Source organism: Protomyctophum bolini, assembly GCF_963924005.1.
Source record: "Protomyctophum bolini genome assembly, chromosome: 9".
Lineage (NCBI taxonomy): Eukaryota > Metazoa > Chordata > Actinopteri > Myctophiformes > Myctophidae > Protomyctophum > Protomyctophum bolini.
This window is the reverse complement of record NC_137870.1, coordinates 20,767,253-20,785,313: the sequence shown is the minus strand read 5'-3', so window position 1 is coordinate 20,785,313 and position 18,061 is coordinate 20,767,253. Positions and strand designations below refer to the sequence as shown.

General features: G+C 44.6%; 1 protein-coding gene across 2 annotated transcripts in view; it reads left to right on the top strand.

Annotated features, from left to right (window-relative positions):
• Nucleotides 1-621: 621 nt before the first annotated feature.
• acsl3a (acyl-CoA synthetase long chain family member 3a) overlaps nucleotides 622-18,061 on the top strand; it is a 37,732-nt gene continuing 20,292 nt past the window's right edge. For both annotated transcript variants that reach the window (XR_013964613.1, XM_080772336.1), the window contains exons 1-6: nucleotides 622-757; nucleotides 7,305-8,005; nucleotides 9,445-9,622; nucleotides 15,179-15,288; nucleotides 15,592-15,730; nucleotides 17,696-17,849. Coding sequence is in view for 1 of the 2 variants with exons in the window: in XM_080772336.1 (XP_080628462.1) it covers nucleotides 7,631-8,005; nucleotides 9,445-9,622; nucleotides 15,179-15,288; nucleotides 15,592-15,730; nucleotides 17,696-17,849 (956 nt within the window). In the remaining variant the exon portion in view is untranslated. The remainder of the gene's footprint in view (nucleotides 758-7,304; nucleotides 8,006-9,444; nucleotides 9,623-15,178; nucleotides 15,289-15,591; nucleotides 15,731-17,695; nucleotides 17,850-18,061) is intronic.

Here is an 18,061-nt window from a genome sequence, read left to right as displayed (position 1 = left end):
TTTTTTGTAACCTGGCAGCGCCAGACAGACCAATGATTGAATGACCATTTGATAGCCAATTAATTTCGAGGTGGCAGGCTCGTCAGGTTTCCAGACTTTCCACAGTTCCACTTTTATTTTATTTATTTATTTTATTTTGCAACACACTGACACACAGACATTGCTTTCACTTTTAGTTTAATAGTGAAAGGATGAAGGTTCAGAGGCACGATGGCATCACAAGTTTGGTGCATGCATGGTTATTGGTGTAAAGTTAGTTACATTTTTATTGTACATTCGACATTTTGTTCAAGTCTCAGATGTTGAGGTTAAACATTTTCACCATGGCTATATTATATTTCCTCAAAGTATGAATACAAATATTAATGCAACAATAATTCCAGTACGTATTGTAATTTGTATGCAAGCACGTTGACAGTTGACACTTTGACTGGGATATCATGTCATACTAATTAATCCTCGCATACCGAGTCACTAAATCCAATAGGTCACAAATGCCGATGAAACCACAGCCCGGCCCCCAGCACGCGCCACCTCACGAGTCCAATCACAGAGCGTGGTTTGTCGCCAGCATGACAACGCGCCTGTCACTTCCGGACCTAGATCGCCGGGCGACCAATACAACGGACTGGACCTGGTGCGGGAATTCAATTGCAAGCAACACCTTTAAAGGTGGCGTTAAATCTTCTCCGGTTAGAAAACGAAACTAGGCGGGAGACGACATCCATTCTCCAGCAGCCAGCGACACAGAACCGAGGTAAGATTTGTATTTTTACGAATGGAACTGCCGAACTGGTGTTTATCCTGGTCTGCTATATGTATTTTCTGCGCCCAGATGTGCTGGATGGATGCTGCACACAGCTGCAGCCTCGGCAGAGCACTTGATAGACCCTGGACCCGCTGTTAATGTGAGAGTAAAATAAATCATCACAATGTTAATTAATTTAACTCGGAGCCTGTACAAATGTAACCAAATGAACCTGTCCATTTTGTTACATTTATACGTAGCCTACATGCTCAGAGTTACAAATGGATGTGTAACTGTCGCTCAAAATGAAGAATTGTTATCTCCTGCTTCTCTTGTGTCTTCTATGTTGATAATTGGATTTATTTGGATGCATCTGGATGCATCTGTACATGCTCAGTGTTGCAAATGGATAAATTAACACTGAGTAGGCTAACTCAATATGATGAATTATTATCTCAATCTACTACTCCATATTCCATACAGAAAATGATAATTGGATGTGTGAGTATTCTATTTTCACAGACGACCCGGTGAATTAATAATGTATAAGTGTCATATGACCCTAACATGCTTCTGTCTGTGAGCAACATATTGCAGTCTAGATTGATGACCTCCTAAACCGCTTTGCATCTTTTTCTTTCTCCTTTTCTTCTCCTTTTCGTTCAGCATCCTTAACTCTGTTGTGTTTTACTCACCTGCTGTCACTAACAGACTGTCACTTCATCTTTCATAGCACCTCTGAGGCTGTTTACCGTAACCATGTTTACTCAATTTCCAGGGCACCGCTGCCGTGAGATGCTTGGCCCATGGTAACGCTTATCAAATTACGGTTGTTCTATTTGCTAGCGCCTGTAACATACACAGAGATGCTATTGTCTCACAAGGATGGTCCGATTTGAGAACACACAGACTCGCTGTGTGTCTTGTCTCATAATATGCCAGGCGGGAAAATATGCGTTTTGAATTAAAAAAGGAATAAACTGCTTCAAAGTAGCTTGTTGCGTGAGGGTAAAGTGTAGCTACATATTAGAGAAAACTATTTTCTCGCATAATCCACTTGTGACCAAGAACTGTCAGCATTCAAATGATGCCCATGACGTGTTCAAGACACTTCCAGTGAGTATTGTAGTAGCCCTGCCCTAGTGTACAGTGAGCATAACATTGGAACATTTCTGGTGAATGGCATGTCTGTCGTGTGTCATTGTGCACAAGCCAGAACAGAACAGAAAAGAATCTGACGTCTGGTCTGCATAAATCTACATAATCTCTCCCAACTGTGCGCTCACTTTCAGTGAAATCATGCTTAAGACTACTCAGAGCTTTTGCAAGCTGTGATTACACCATTGTTTGGAACGAGCAAATACGTGTAGGTTAGTGTGTGCATGCCTGTGAGCCACGCTCGTGCGCGCGCACACACACACACACACACACACACACACACACACACACACACACACACACACACACACACACACAAATTGTTCGCAGACATTGTCGGGAGAAGTGGAGTCCCAGTCCCACCAAAGACAGACAGACAGACAGACTCACATATAGCCTACACACATGCAGACACATCCCCTCCTGAGGCAACTGCTGGCCCTTGCCCCTGGCAGTGGGACGGTGTTGCATGCTGGAGTGTGGCATGCCGTCACAATAGCTATGTTGAACTTTCACCACGACTAGCCCGCTTGCATGCATGCCTGCTCAGCTGAGTGGGCTGAGAATGCATCTTGCCACACAAAAGGCCCCATTCACAACCCCTTAAGGAAGCAATAGTTCCCGGCCTAACACACACACACCCACACATACGCACGCGCAAACACACACATACACATGCGCGCACACACACACACACACACACACACACACACACACACACACACACACACACACACACAGGCAAACACCAGCTCACCCCACCATGCTGTATACGGTATTACTCCATTAATCCAGTGTGTGGAGTGTGTTTGCAAAGCTACTGCCTGTTGCATAAAGCTCACCATTGACTAACTACTGCATACCTTTTCAGCCCTGACTGCTGGCCATTATTCTCCCAGGCTGGAGATCAATTCAGTAATGATGGGATTCTCGATACTCATTTAGTGTATTATTGCAGCAAAACAAACCTATTGCTGAGAGAGAGAGAGAGAGAGAGAACATGTTTATACTATTTATAATAGTGATGGAGGGGAAATTGAGGGACAAAGTCAAAAATAGGTCATTAGATTAGAGTGAAAGAGTGAGAGAAGACGAGGCCATGTTAGCCAGATTGCTGGATATCTTGGTGTGACTTTGTCTGACAGGTTGACATTACCAGCACAATGGACTTAATTGGATTTAACCACTTAAGCCCTATTTTCAAAAATTCTAAAGCTTTCAAAAAGTGTTCAAAAATGTGGGAAATTGGAAACACATTGCGCTGCAACACGCTGTGAATTATGATATATTTTTTATGTTCGCCTATAATGTCAAAATAAGGGCCATGTTTAAAGTGGTTAATTATCCAATTACGTAGAGATTAGATTAAATTTGTGGTTGTTTTCACTCTGTGTGTGTGCGTGTGTGTCTGCGCCCGTGTGCGTAGGTGTGTCTGTGCGTGCGTGCATGCATGTGTTTGCATGCATGACACACAAACACACACACGGGCGCGTGCACACACACACACACACACACACACACACACACACACCCACACACCTAGAGACTCCTAGACACACCTAGTCACACCCACAAGAATAGTATAATGAATTTATGCAGATTTATATCTCATAAGACAAACCCCTTACATTTTGTCATTGTGTGTCTCCTTATCTGCTTTGTGTTATTTAACGTGACTCATAGTGTGCCACAGCCCAGTCTGTCTCTAGCTATCATGTATAGTGGCAAGACATTAATCCATATACGGTACCAACAATGCAATGATATTACAGAGACTGAAACATCATTTCGTTGTTTTTTTTAATTATTTTCTTATCCTATATTTTGCAACCCATTTTCTCACTAGGTGTCAATTATCTAATGTAATCCTGGGTGCTACACTTCCTCTGCCAACCTGGGGGGCAGCGGACTGGCCTCATGCTTCCTTCTATGCATGAGGAGTCCTGACAGGGGAGTTTCCCCGGCCGGCCATAGCGTGTGGAAGGAACACATTATTCCGACCAGTTGCTTCCTTCTATGCATGAGGAGTCCAATCTGCTTCTTTTCACCTGACAGGGGAAAGTTTCCCCGGCCGGCCATAGCGTGTGGAAGGAACACATTATTCCGTCCAGTTCCTTCCCCCTCCCCTCCCCAGCGGGAATCGAACCCAGGACCTTATAGCTGTGAGGCGACAGCACTACCCGACTGTGCCACCGTGCCCCCTAAAACATCATTTAGCTTGAGCCTGAGATTACCAGTTTGACCATTACGGTCATTGAAGTTGATTTCTATCAGCATAGGATTCATGCAGCAAGCTCTTTAGACATGAACCAGTAGCTTTGGATGGCACACAAAGAACAGCACCTTTCTACCACCATCCACTATAGTCACTCAAATGTGCTCCAGTTGAGAGAGAAACAAGAAATCCATTCTAGTCCAATCTTGAACTATATCATTAGCAAGTTAATATACTGTATTGTAGTGAAGTTTCCTACAGTATGTACAAATTCACCTTTTTATGTAGTAGGTCTGGCCTCGCGGAACCAGTCCGTTCATACTACAGCAAGTTACACCCGGCACCGTGTTTGTTCATGTTTATGACCTAATGCACGTACAGTATTTGTATTGATTATTATTATTTCTTCACAGTACACCACATTCATCCTTCATAGACCCATCCCCATCCTTCCAACCCGCTACACATTCCCACCCGGTTACACAAATCCAACAGCACTCACAGTGTTGTACCCGAGTACAGGGCTAAAAAACATTAATAAAATACATACATGTTGAGACTTCTTCAATAGCCAAAAGGCAAAATAAATGCAATGCAAATTGAAAGACCCAAACAGATACTGGCAGACAGATAAGTAGAGATACAGATGTGTTAATGTCATCAGGCTAGAATAGTGAATGGAACATTGCATTGGAGTGCAAAGTGTTTCGCCTTGAGGCCTGACATGAACCAGGACATGAAGTATCACTGAACTTCAACACACTCAACTTTAGCACAGATGCCCAGATTGCAACAGAGAGAACCATACTATATTTTTCTGGCTTATGCTAACATTAAACGTCACTTGGCTACAGAAAGCATGGCAGTAGGATATTTGCACTCATGTGCCCAAATTGCAACAGACAGTTACATAGTTTGTGCTAACATTTACAGTAGCGTCACTGTCTGAGAAAGCATGGTAGTAAGACATGTCTCAAATAGAAAGCATGGTAATAAGACATGTGTCTCAGAAAGCATGGTCCAAATTAAGGTAGCTCTCCACTGCACCGATGTCGGCGGCGGTAAGTGATGGAAAGCGTCTGTTGCCAAAGACCTGCTGTTGAATGGGCGGTGAGTACACTGTCTGGTCGTAAGTTGTAGGGAAGCGTTGAAAGCCGACCGAGCTTGTTGTTGAAAAAGGCATCAAGGCTATTTTTAGCACCATAGTAGCCATCTGTCGGTGTCAGCTCTCAGGTGCATTCAGCTACTTTTTTTTGTTCCAACCCACTGATCTCCCGAATTCATTCAACTCTGTAGTCTCAAGTCTGTAGTAATCTGCACTTCTGCAGTAGTCGGTTTGGTGGAAAGCGCCCTCAGAAAGCATGATAGTCAGACATGTTTCTCAGTTAGCAAGCATGTCAGTAGGACATGTGCCTCAGAAAGCATACCAAGCATGGTAGCATGGTACATGCCATGGGACATGTAGGATCTGGGATCAGCACCACGGACAGCTCCTGGCCCCTGCCAGTTTAGGTGGTAGAATCACAGTATAGTGCCTGTGTGTGTGTGTGTGTGTGTGTGTGTGTGTGTGTGTGTGTGTGTGTGTGTGTGTGTGTGTGTGTGTGTGTGTGTGTGTGTGTGTGTGTGTGTGTGTGTGTGTGTACACACGCACGCAAGCCTTTCACCTAGTGAAGGATACTGTGGCAATCCATCATTACAAATCTGTGCTGTGACTGTCATTGCATCATAGGGGTTAATGGGTACATCCTCTGCTCATCCAAACACTTGCTTTAGATACAGTTTGCTCTCCCAGTCAGAGACCTTATCTGTCCCTCTCTCCTCTGTATCTATGGGCCCAGTGCTTTGTACCCTGTCCACTCACATACTGTCCCTCTCTCCTCTGTATCTATGGGCCCAGTGCTTTGTACCCTGTCCACTCACATACTGTCCCTCTCTCCTCTGTATCTATGGGCCCAGTTGCACCGCTCAGTTATTTTTACAATATTTTCTAAAGTGTCTACATGTAGTACGTTTAGAATAGTAATCTAGGATCATACAGTAGGTAAACTAAGAACCTATATCAACAGTCTAGACAGTAGAATATCCAATAAATCTATTTCTATGTACCGAGGTCACTACGAACAACGATTAGTCTTTAAAGTGGTTGAGTTCCATTTGATATCCTTCTCCTATCACAGCAGCTTACGAATCCTGCTGCTGTGTTTGCACTTGTGTACTTTGCCGAGCAGATATGGACGTTTTTTGTCATTGTTTTCAAACTCTTCTTGGGTAATTGTAATCTGTGGGAAGTATGTGTGTCTGATGTCAAACAGGCGGTTAGTAAATGTAACTCAGTTTCCACTTCATTCAGTCTGTCTTCTCAGGGAGACAGGTCTGCTTATGACGGCCTTTCTCCATCGCAAGACTGTGCTCACTGAGTCTGTACAAGGTCAAGATCTGTCTTTGTTTTGGGTCGGTCACAGTGCTCAGGTGTTCTGTCACGGTGTATTCTCTGTTTAGGGCCAAATAGCATTCTAGTTTGCTCTGTTTTTGGGTTGCTTCTTTCCAATGTGTCAGGTAGCTTTCCTTTTGCTGCTTTGTAATTTGGTCACATTCTTTGGTCACATTCTTTTAGGTGGTTGTACAAATGCTCTCTTTTTTATTTTGATTATGAGTGGGTATCGTCTTAATTCTGCCCTGCATGACCATGAACTGATTTGTATATCGATTGTAATGGATTTCTTTTGCGTGCATGTGTGTTGTTGGTTTTTTGTATCTAAAAAAATCTTTCCTGTGCTGCTGATGTTTAGGCTGAGGTACTGTAGGTATAGACTTTGGTTTGTTCTAATGGGATTGTCTCTCTCTCTCTCTCTCTCTCTCTCTCTCCATCCATGCGAACAGTGAGTGACAGTGACAGTGTTCATGCTGTGTTGGTGTTGGTGTACAAAAAGAGAGAGCTGGTGTTAAAATGTGGTTCACTCAGTGACAGATTTATTCTGCTTTCTGCTGAGAGCTAGAGGATTGTGACGCAAACCCTTTTCTTTCACTTTCTGATTGAGTTGTCCTAGCCCTAACCTGAGTGTATGTTCTCAGGATAATCTGTTGCAACAAGCAGGGAAAAAAAGAAAAGAAAAAAAGAAATCTTACTTTGACATTAGTGAATAGTGATTGTTCTGAACTGTTTTCTTCTTAAATGTTTTCCAGGAGTTGAAGCACGCCGTGTGTTAAACAAGAGGGGTGTGAGCACCAAGAAGTCCAAAAAGGAGAGAGCAAAAGAAAAGTGGGACACTGCTGTGACAGAGAAGAGAAGACGCACAGAGGGGACTGAGTGACGCCCTGCTGAGAGGGAGAGACAGAGAAAGACAAGGAAACACACAACAAGGACCTTTCCCTCAACAGCCTCCAAATATTCTCTTCTCGATCCTCTTCCCTCCTCCCTATCTCAGGGAACAAATACACACACACACACACACACACACACACACACACACACACACACACACACACACACACACACACAGCCGACCAACATGAAGATGAAAGAGGACCTCAACCCCATGCTGCTTCTCCTCTTTCACCTGATGGTGTGGATCTATACCTTCATCACCTTCCTGCCTTCCTACTTGCTCAGCTCGCTCTGCGAGCCCCAGGCGAGTGCGGGCGGCTCCGAGGCGGAGCGGGCGCAGAGGCCCAAGGCCCTCTCTGTGTCAGGCCGCCCCGAGGGGCCGTACCGAGCGCTGGGTGCCGCCAAGAGGCTGGCGATATCGCTGCACCCCGGCGTGGACACCCTGGACAAGGTGTTTGAGTATGCAGCCACTAAGTTCCCTCACAGAGATTGTCTGGGCACTCGGGAGGTCATCAGCGAGGAGGACGAGAGACAGAGCAACGGGAAAGTGTTCAAGAAGGTAAACAGACCCTCCTCCTTATACACATTTCATACATCTACTGCTAATATATAAAGCTCTTCTGTGTTAGGCAACAGTTTGTGTCATGTGTTATGTTATTTCTTCTTCCCTTTCTTGTATTTCTTGGAAAATATGACACGATGCATAAAAATTTCACACACTTCTTTACTTAAAACTGTGATGTGACAATAAAGTTGATTCTGATTCTGTTAGACCAGAGCACGAGAGAGAGACAGGGAGTGTGTGTGTGTGTGTGTGTGTGTGTGTGTGTGTGCACGTTCCTGGAATTTTGTTTGTTTTGCACGTGCATGCAAGTATGTGAAAGTTTAAATTGCAACACTTTTAATAATGTCCAAATTGCCCCTTTAATCCCACTTGCTCAATGGCTCTAATCCCCTTTGACCTCGCTGTTGCTCTGCTGTAAGCCTGTGGACCTCCAGTCTCCAAACGGTTTACACTAGAATAACTATTTGAAAAATGCTTGGGGGGGGGGGGGGATGGCCCCAGCCCTGGTATGCAATCATATTCCACTAGCAATGATAAGCCAGTTGGGGGCAGTGTCACCTCACCAAAATGTGTGTGTGTGTGTGTGTGTGTGTGTGTGTGTGTGTGTGTGTGTGTGTGTGTGTGTGTGTGTGTGTGCGCACGCACGCACATGAACTTGGTTGCACTGTATATTGGGTTATTTATGATACTGTACATGTTGACAGTGCATTATGTTCAGCATCTACATTAAGTAGTCAATTTTAGCTGACCTCATCACATTTGTGATGATGGGTATGGCCGATTTTTGCCCAAGGAGTGTTTAGGGCCTTGGAAACGGGAGGAACGCACACGTTGTTGCCTGGATCAATGACAGGTCTGTTACAGGTCTGCTCAAGAGGGGCGCGACAAAAAATCTAAAGAACCGAATCCAGGTCTGGTGAGTCGCAGGCGTGTGCACGAAACGAGCACATGCTCAACAAATTCACGGGACCGCGCTCACGTAAATACACTGTGAAATAACACAGAATTGCAAATCCTTACATACACGCCTAGAAAACCCCAAAATCTGTACATATGACACTGCAATCCTCCCCATAGACAATGACGGAGGGGTGCCGTCTCTACTCTCTACCGAATGTGAGCCATGGGAGACACCACCGAGCAGCCCTAAAGGCTGCTAGAGGGCACAGAGTTGCTGTGTAGACTAGAGCGGGCGAGTTGTCCGATTTCTAACCCGATATGGACAGAATAGTGAATCATGTCAAACCTGAACTCACCCAGCCCGACCCAACCATGGTGAAATAGCACTTCCGTACTAGTGAAAGCCACGCCTCCGTCACGGGCAAAAAAGATTTTGGGGGTTTTCTAGGCATGTATGTATGTATATGTACGGAATTGCAGTTCCGTTTCTCGCTACAAAACACCACCACCAAGCTCTCTGTCTCCCCTTGCAGGTGATCCTGGGGAAGTACCTTTGGATCTCCTATGAGGAGACCCACGCGGCGGCCTCCCGCCTGGGCAGCGGCGTGGCAGCGCTGGGCCAACGGCCGAACAACAACATCGCCATCTTCTGTGAGACACGGGCAGAGTGGTTCATAGCCGCCCAGGCATGCTTCATGCACAACTTCCCATGTAAGTAGCAGTACTCACATTTTATACTTAGTAGTAAAAGTATCAATACTGTATCGATACCGTAATGTAAAAGTCCAGAATTTAAAATGTACTTGAGTAAAAGTACAAAAGTATTGGCATGAAATTCTACTTAAAGTAGCAAAAGTAAAATCACTCATTGTGCAGTTTTCAAATGTATAAATAATTTTTGTTCTTGTTGTATGTTGTGCCTTGAGGACCCCCTTGAAAACGAGTTGATGCAACTCAAGGGACTATCCTTTCTATATATATATATATTTGAAAATAGCCGTGGAAAAGTGGCTTTTACTTTCCCTCTCCACACCCATGAGCAAACTGACACAATTAACCAGGATAAGGCGATAAGGCGATACTGTGATACAGCATATTTATTAGGCCTAGTAACAGAAATCTGGTTGGATTCAAATGATTATTATTTTCTCCATCCCTCCAGCACCCCTACTTCCCTTAGCCATGACAAAGAATGTGATGCAAAAACCCCTCATGCTATTTAAGTAAGTGGTTCTCAAAGTAGGGTCTAGGTAAAAATAAATACAAAATGAATAATTTATGCAATAAGTAGATGGTGGAGAGAGACAGAGCAGGAATTAGTCGTGAGTCGAACTTGAAATAAGTACCATATGGACAGCAAATCAAGACTGTCCCACTCAGAATCACACTAGCACTGTTACCACATCTTCTCACATTAACCCTGCAAATAAAAAACAAGTGACCTACTGAGGACCCTCAGTGACCTACTGAGGACCCTCAGTGACCTACTGAGGACCCTCAGTGACCTACTGAGGACCTACTGAGTGACCTACTGAGGACCCTCAGTGACCTACTGAGGACCTACTGAGTGACCTACTGAGGACCCTCAGTGACCTACTGAGGACCCTTTCCACTGGCGTTGAACCATTTCCGTTCTTTTTTCCCGCCTAATCTTGAACAAAATTAATTGGTTCAGAAGTGGGAACCAAAGTGGGCGTGTCAGTCAGGTTGGAAGATGCAGATGTGATATAAACCATCAAAAAAATAAAGAACAGAACCAGTTCTAGAACCAATGTTCTTTTGGTGGAAAGGGGGCCTTACAGAAATGTTGTGCTGATTAGTCCAAAACATGCATTAACCACTTCAGCTCTGTATACATTTCAGCCATTTGAAAATATCAGATCTACAAGCTCACAATGTGTCGCGATGCGACGCATTGTGAGCTTGTTGATCTGCTATTTTCAAAGAAATGGGACATTCTGCATAATGAGTAGGCCTACTTTTACTTTTGTTACTTCAAGTACATTTTGATGCCACTACTTTTGTACTTTTATTCAAGTACATTTTGAATTCCGGACTTTTACTTGTATAACAGACTATTTCTTTATTGCAGCATTGATACTTTTACTCGAGTAAAAAAGGAATGTGAGTACTTTTCCCACCACTTCCATACATTATGTGAGAGAGAAACAACGTGACAGTGAGAGCATAATGCAGACAGAGATGTGGGGATGGAGGGAGCATAGGGAAGAGGATGGTATCAGGGCCAGCTGGGGGTGAGAGGATCTACAGTACGTGAGCATCTGATGTTGATGGAAGCATCAACGAGTCAGCCAAGGGCTCCCAGTCAACTCAAACTCTGTGTACTGTGTGTGTGTGTGTGTGTGTGTGTGTGTGTGTGTGTGTGTGTGTGTGTGTGTGTGTGTGTGTGTGTGCGTGCGTGCGTTCATGTGCGCAGTATGCAGTACGTGCATCTTTGTGTACATCGGCGTCTTATGCCAAAAGTGCAGACATGTGCAATGAATGAATGAATGAACCATTGTAAAGCGCTTTGAGCACTTGGGAAAGCGCTATAAAAATGCAATTCATTATATTGCATAATCCACCATGCCTCTCTACTAGTGTTGAGGCCTGACGAATAAACGGTAGGCTATAGATGCAGGAGTAATAAACGGTAGGCTATAGATGCAGGAGTAACGCAGCTGCTTTGCGTGCTGTATATAGGGTGCCTTAACCTGTAGGCCCTGCCCACTGCGGGGCAACGAGGATACTTCAATGATAATATCACAATAGTTTATTAATAATAATAATGTAAAACAATGTCATGGTATTTTTTCTTTAAAACCTTGAAAAATGAGCATGAACATAAACAGAAAAGAACTCTGAAAATGCACATTGCCCACCCATCAGACCACTTCTGTACAATTCAAGCCTGTACATATTGATTCATATTCATATTGCAATAATAGGTGATGCATCATTTGAATAATTCTTTGCATGAGTCACTGTTAGGTTTGTGCATGTGTATGTATGTTGTATGTACTGTACTGTTGTATGTGGTTGTAAGTACTATTGTTGTATGCTTGCGTGTATGAAACACGATGGAGATTCATGGAGTGTTTGGATCTCACGACTGGAGGTGACATGCCATTCGTCTGCATGCACACGGGTCACACGCACATGCACTCACACTCACAGACACGCACGGACACATGCACAAACACGCATGCAGGAAATGTTTGGAACCATCGTGACGCAAAGAATCTGTGATGTCACCAAATCCTGTCCTCTGTGTCTGTGTCAACATGGGGTTGGATGAAACTCTCTGTGACCCGCCAGCCTCTCCATCTGTCCCTCTCTCTCCTTCTCCCTCTGTCCCTCTTTCTCCCCTTCTCCCTCTGTCCCTCTCTCTCCTTCTCACTCTGTCCCTCTCTCTCCTTCTCCCTCTGTCCCTCCCTCTCCCCTTCTCCCTCTGTCCCTCTCTCCTTCTCCCTCTGTCCCTCTTTCTCCCCTTCTCCCTCTGTCCCTCTCTCTCCTTCTCCCTCTGTCCCTCTCTCTCCTTCTCCCTCTGTCCCTCCCTCTCCCCTTCTCCCTCTGTCCCTCTCTCCTTCTCCCTTTGTCCCTCCTTCTCTCCTTCTCCCTCTGTCCCTCTCTCTCCTTCTCCCTCTGTCCCTCTTTCTCCCCTTCTCCCTCTGTCCCTCTCTCTCCTTCTCCCTTTGTCCCTCCCTCTCTCCTTCTCCCTCTGTCCCTCTCTCTCCTTCTCCCTCTGTCCCTCTCTCTCCTTCTCCCTTTGTCAAATCATCCCATACTCTTTTGGGGACTGCCCATAAGTCAGACATCCCGTTAGTCACACCTGCGTCGCGAGTTAAGACTCACCCATGAGTTAAGACTCACCCATGAGTTAAGACGCACCCATGCTGTGGGTTAAAAATCACCTGTGGCTTCCTGTGAGGTTAAAGGTCAGGGTTGGGGATAGTGTTAGTAATGGTCTGACTAACGGGAGGTTGGACCAATTACATGTTCTCTCTTTCTCCCTCGTTTCAGCCTCCTTAGGGGTGACCTGACCCCAGCTAGCTACTGCTGCTGACCTTTTCACAGTCTTACTACTGATGGACACACACACACACACGCAGACTCTCACACACACACACACACACACACACACACACACACACACACACACACACACACACACACACACACAGACACACAGACACACACACAGGCAAGTACACTTACTCGACATTTCACAATCACACATTCCTCAAATGTTTATCTCTTCCAAAGAGGGTTCACCAAGCAGCAAGAGTCTGCGTCCTATTGGCCAGAAGGCCAGTTCGACGCCACTAGAGGCCTCCGAACTGGCCTTCTGGGCCAAAGCCAGAGAAGGGCCACGGAGCCGTGTTGACAGAGAGCACGTACGGTACATCACAGCTCTCGCACACGCCATGCTGGGCTGGCTATAGTATGACTCTGCAGTGTGGGGAATACACACACACACACACACCCATGCAGCAGACACGCACGCTCGCTTGCAGGCACAGGCCGGGTTCCTCATCACTACAACACAGGTGTAGTGAAGCAAAGTGTGGAAAAATGAAACCGAAATGAGCGGTTCAACAGAATAACAAAATGTACAAATGAACACAGTCTAGCAGCTGATCCTTCCATAGGGCCACCAGCTGAAACTGCTTAAATTGCATTTATACAGTATTTATTTATATACTGTATACATATTGTATAAATTTAGACAGATTTCCTGGCTTTAATTTGTCTCCCAAAGAAGTCTGAGCCCTTGGATACTTCTATGTGTAACAATTTGTAGTCATTGTTTAAGTGAACATTCCAGGAAACCCGTTAAAACCTTTAGTTAGTTTAGTTAAAACCTTTAGTTAGTTTAGTTAAAACCTTTAGTTAGTTTAGTTAAAACCTTTCCAGTATCCATAGAAATGACGATGACAAACAAAGACACATGAGAGCCGCACCCTTTTCAGGAACGCTTTCACTCACGCATACATGCACATTGCACACACACACACACACACACACACACACACACACACACACACAGTTGCCACCACAACGGACAGCAGCGTGACGTCACAACATGACTTTTTGTATCTACGTAACTTGCATTCTTTTTGTTACCATGTATGTCATTACCATGTAACTTTCCTGATTGTTTATGAGAGGTGCAACCACTCCAAGGAACAGCAATGTCCGTGTACACCTATGTGTTCACCTATGTGACGTCAACCTACCTATCTATGTGACTATGAGCACCAGTGGTATGACTAGAGAGAGAAAGAGAGAAGAGGGGGGGGGGGGGGGTTATGTATTTGTGCAGCACTTTGGAAACTTTGTGTTTTATGAAATGTGCTAAAAAAAAAGTTATTGGATTGAATGATGTCATATTGCATGCCTACATAACCCACGAACTGGCTACCTAAGGTTCAGAGCAGATCAGCTATCGCAGACGTAGTAGATGGACCTCTCATCTTAGACTCAAGGTAGAGCTAGAGTCTAGAGACTTCGCCCACCTGAACCAATACCTAAGGAGTACAGTTGTTGACAACTTGACACCAACTTTTCCTGATGGGTACCCAGATTGATGATGGATATTGTAACGTTTATCACCCTGTTACGGCCGGGTCTTTTGCAGGGTCGTTACACTATATAAAGAAGCTGAAAAAGGAGGACAGATATGGTAGAAAAAGTATAAAAAATCTTTTACCTTCAGTTAGCTTTTGTTTTAGTGAGTTTTGCATCGACAGAAGCTCTGCAGACATTACATTACAGGCACTTAACAATGTTTGCACTGCAGGCCTGGAATGATTAGATAATGAACAACTTAGAGCCAGGACTGTTACTACAACGTCTCCTATGAAATAACACAATTAACCACTTGAACCCTAGCATCCATATTCTGGTGGGAACATTAGCTCACAAATCGGGTCCAGTTTACTAACTCTAAGGTTTAAGTGCTTAAGTATATCCATGCAAATCCATGGTCAGTGTCAGACAGTTCTCTCTTTTACAGTATGTCTATGATTACATTATGTCGAGTACACATACTCGACATTTCACACATACACACAGAGAATCCTACACTTTGTTTGTGCTTTCATGTGTCAAACATGTAATTCTAAGCTCTGTTTTGTCATACAGTGAGTGTGAATGGACTGGCTACATAATCGCTCTAAGTATGGCAGCGGCTCAGGGGTAGAGTGACCGCATGGTCACTCTACCCACCATTTACCAAGTAGGTTTTCTAATTGTGTGTTGCAGTGGTCACCCTCTACTCCACTCTGGGGGGTCCAGCCATCGCCCATGGTCTGAACGAGACTCAGGTCACACACATATTCACCAGCAGAGAGCTACTAGAGACCAGACTCAAGGTGAGAAGACACACACAAATACACATGCAAGCCTTTTCTGCTCACTGCACATCATCGTCATCATGATTGCATTTGATAATACAGAGAAAGGAATATCCACACTCTCTTTAGTTTCTTATGAACTTGTTTTATTTAAGCAACAGTCTGATATCTAGAGAATAATGAGTTGAGCGTGCTTTCTCCTAGCGGTGTCTGATCCGGTGGGAGAGTTGTATGCCTGTATGTATTATATATACTGTACAGTATGTGAGCCAACCCTGACTTTAAAGCATGTGCTTAATGCATGTGTGCTTGTGATGTTAGGCCATCTTAAAAGAAGTTCCCAGGCTGCAGCATATCATCGTATTGGATGACTCACCCACGTCATGGCCTGGCTACCCACGAGGCATCAGTGTCCACAACATGGCTGCCGTGCAACAGCTGGGGACCAGGCCAGAGAATGGTAAGCATCTTTCTGTGTTAATGTTCAAATTAGGTCAACATTTTGTTAATACACTTTCGGTTCAGAGAGGATATAGGCGGTGGGTATATCCAAAAATGATTCTGAAATGTTTTAAATAGGGCATAATAAGTTTATTCCTCATTCTCCACCACATTCAACCAGTACATGAAAAACTCAGAGTTTAGCACTAACAAACTCTCCCACTCTCAATAAATGTGGTGCGTGGGGCAGGGAGAGGGGGCGGGTTGCTAGATGGGCTCATTAGGTCATGTGAATGAGGAAGTGCACACATCTGTGTCAGATTAAGGTCGCCGGGGCGGACCAGGGGCGGGGCTAATGTTTGCTCACTCAGACGGGATAGGCAAGGAAAACCTATCTCTCTCCATCTCTCTCCTTTATTTCCTTTGGCCTCTGTCATCCCCTCATCAACAAGTAACTCCCCTCTTTTCTTTCCAGCTGTTTCATAAAGAGCAGAGCTGGTACTGTATCCATTGTAGATACAGAGGGAGGAGGAGGTTTAGGGAACTGGAGGGTGGGTGGGAGGGTATGTTGGACCGCTGGGACGTGATGGGGTCATGTTTACACACAGTGCTGTTAACTTCACATGACATCAGTTCTCTGTGACACGCACGCACGCACGCACACACACACACATACACACACACACACACACACACACACAAAACCGAATTAACGTCAAATAAAGATCCCCATGTCCCATTCCTCTCCCTTTCTCCTCTTTGACTTCTTTGATTCTCACTCTCTCTCTCTCTCTCTATCTGGGCTCCGTTTGGTTGTTCCGGGCCTGCAGAGCATCAACGTCTGTTTGTGTTTCCACAAGGCGCAGAGCAGAGAAAACCCAGAGAGCTCAGCTTTCTTTTATCACATGAAGCGTACGCCACAGCTGAACTTAGCTTGTCGCCTGCTCTAAGCTATAGCTTGGATTGTGTTTGTTTATTCAAATGGAGGATGCATAGAAATGCACGCAGAAGAGGAAGAACAAGCAGGGGAAAAAAGTGGCAAAATGCACGTGTCTGTGGTGGTGTTTTGGGGCCTGTGCCAGAAGGGGTTTGAATGTTTTTGACTCCATGAATATGCATGTGTGTTTAACCCATGTACTTATCCACTTACAACTATCTATAGTATTTCCGCAGGATAATAAGGACAGACGTGGTGACATGCAACACTGGTCTTTCAGTCAGACTTGAAGTGGATAAGTGCATTGGCTGCGGTGAATTTAGCCTGATGAGGGAGTGATTATAGAAACTTGATCATATAGAGATGCAGAAAGAATAAGGGCTGAGAAAGAGGAAAGCCCTATATTGTGCGCCACCTTACCCCTTATGCCATATTTTACTATTTTGGGGGGGAAAAAACATCTAAAAATAGTTAAAATAGCCGATCTACTGTACAAGCTCATAAATCATAATGTGTTTATAGATTGGCTATTTGAACTATTTTAAAAGGTTTTTCATAATAGTAAAGGAATGCCTAAAAGGTTTAGACTCAAGGGGTACGGTTGGCACGCAAGATATTTATAAATCAAGAAGAGGGAGAATGGGAGAGAGACCAGAACATGGGAGTGATAAAGAGATGAATGAAGGTGTAGAGATGGTAATATTAGCAGTATAGCGGGCCCTAGTCTGCTCTCATGTAACACATTCTCTCCGATGATAGTGCCAAGACACTTGAAGTTTACTCAACGGTAGCTTGTTTAATAAAATGGCTGAATACATTTCCATGTATAAACTGTTTAACTATAGTATCCCTGAGCCTGTCAGAGCGTTATTCGTCCATTTTGCCCATCTGCAGAAATTGGGATTGTTAAATGTGTGGTTGTTTGAATGTGTTTGTTCACTTTGTAAATATGCAGAAGAATTACAATGCAATGCAATATGTAAAATTGTGCAGCCCTAATGTCAGTTAACTTGAAAATGTGTGTGTGTTTGTTTCGTCCCTGTACAGTGTCACGTGGTCGCAAGCAGCCCTTGCCCTCAGACATTGCTGTCATCATGTACACCAGTGGCTCTACAGGCGTCCCCAAGGGAGTCATGATCTCTCATAGCAACATCATCGCTGGCATCACCGGCATGGCAGAGAGGATCAAACCAAACCTCTGGTAGGTACACCTAGAGATAGAAAACACCAGCATGGCAGAGAGGATACCAAACCTCTGGTAGGTACACCTACTAGGTAGAAAACATTGATGCCTCATTGGCCGCTTCAGTTCATTGGAGCGATGTGTCTCCAGCGGAAGGCAAGCTCGGAAGTGCTGAAGGCACGCTGCGTCGCTGTCACTCGAGTGACTACTGGCCAATCACAGCACATCAA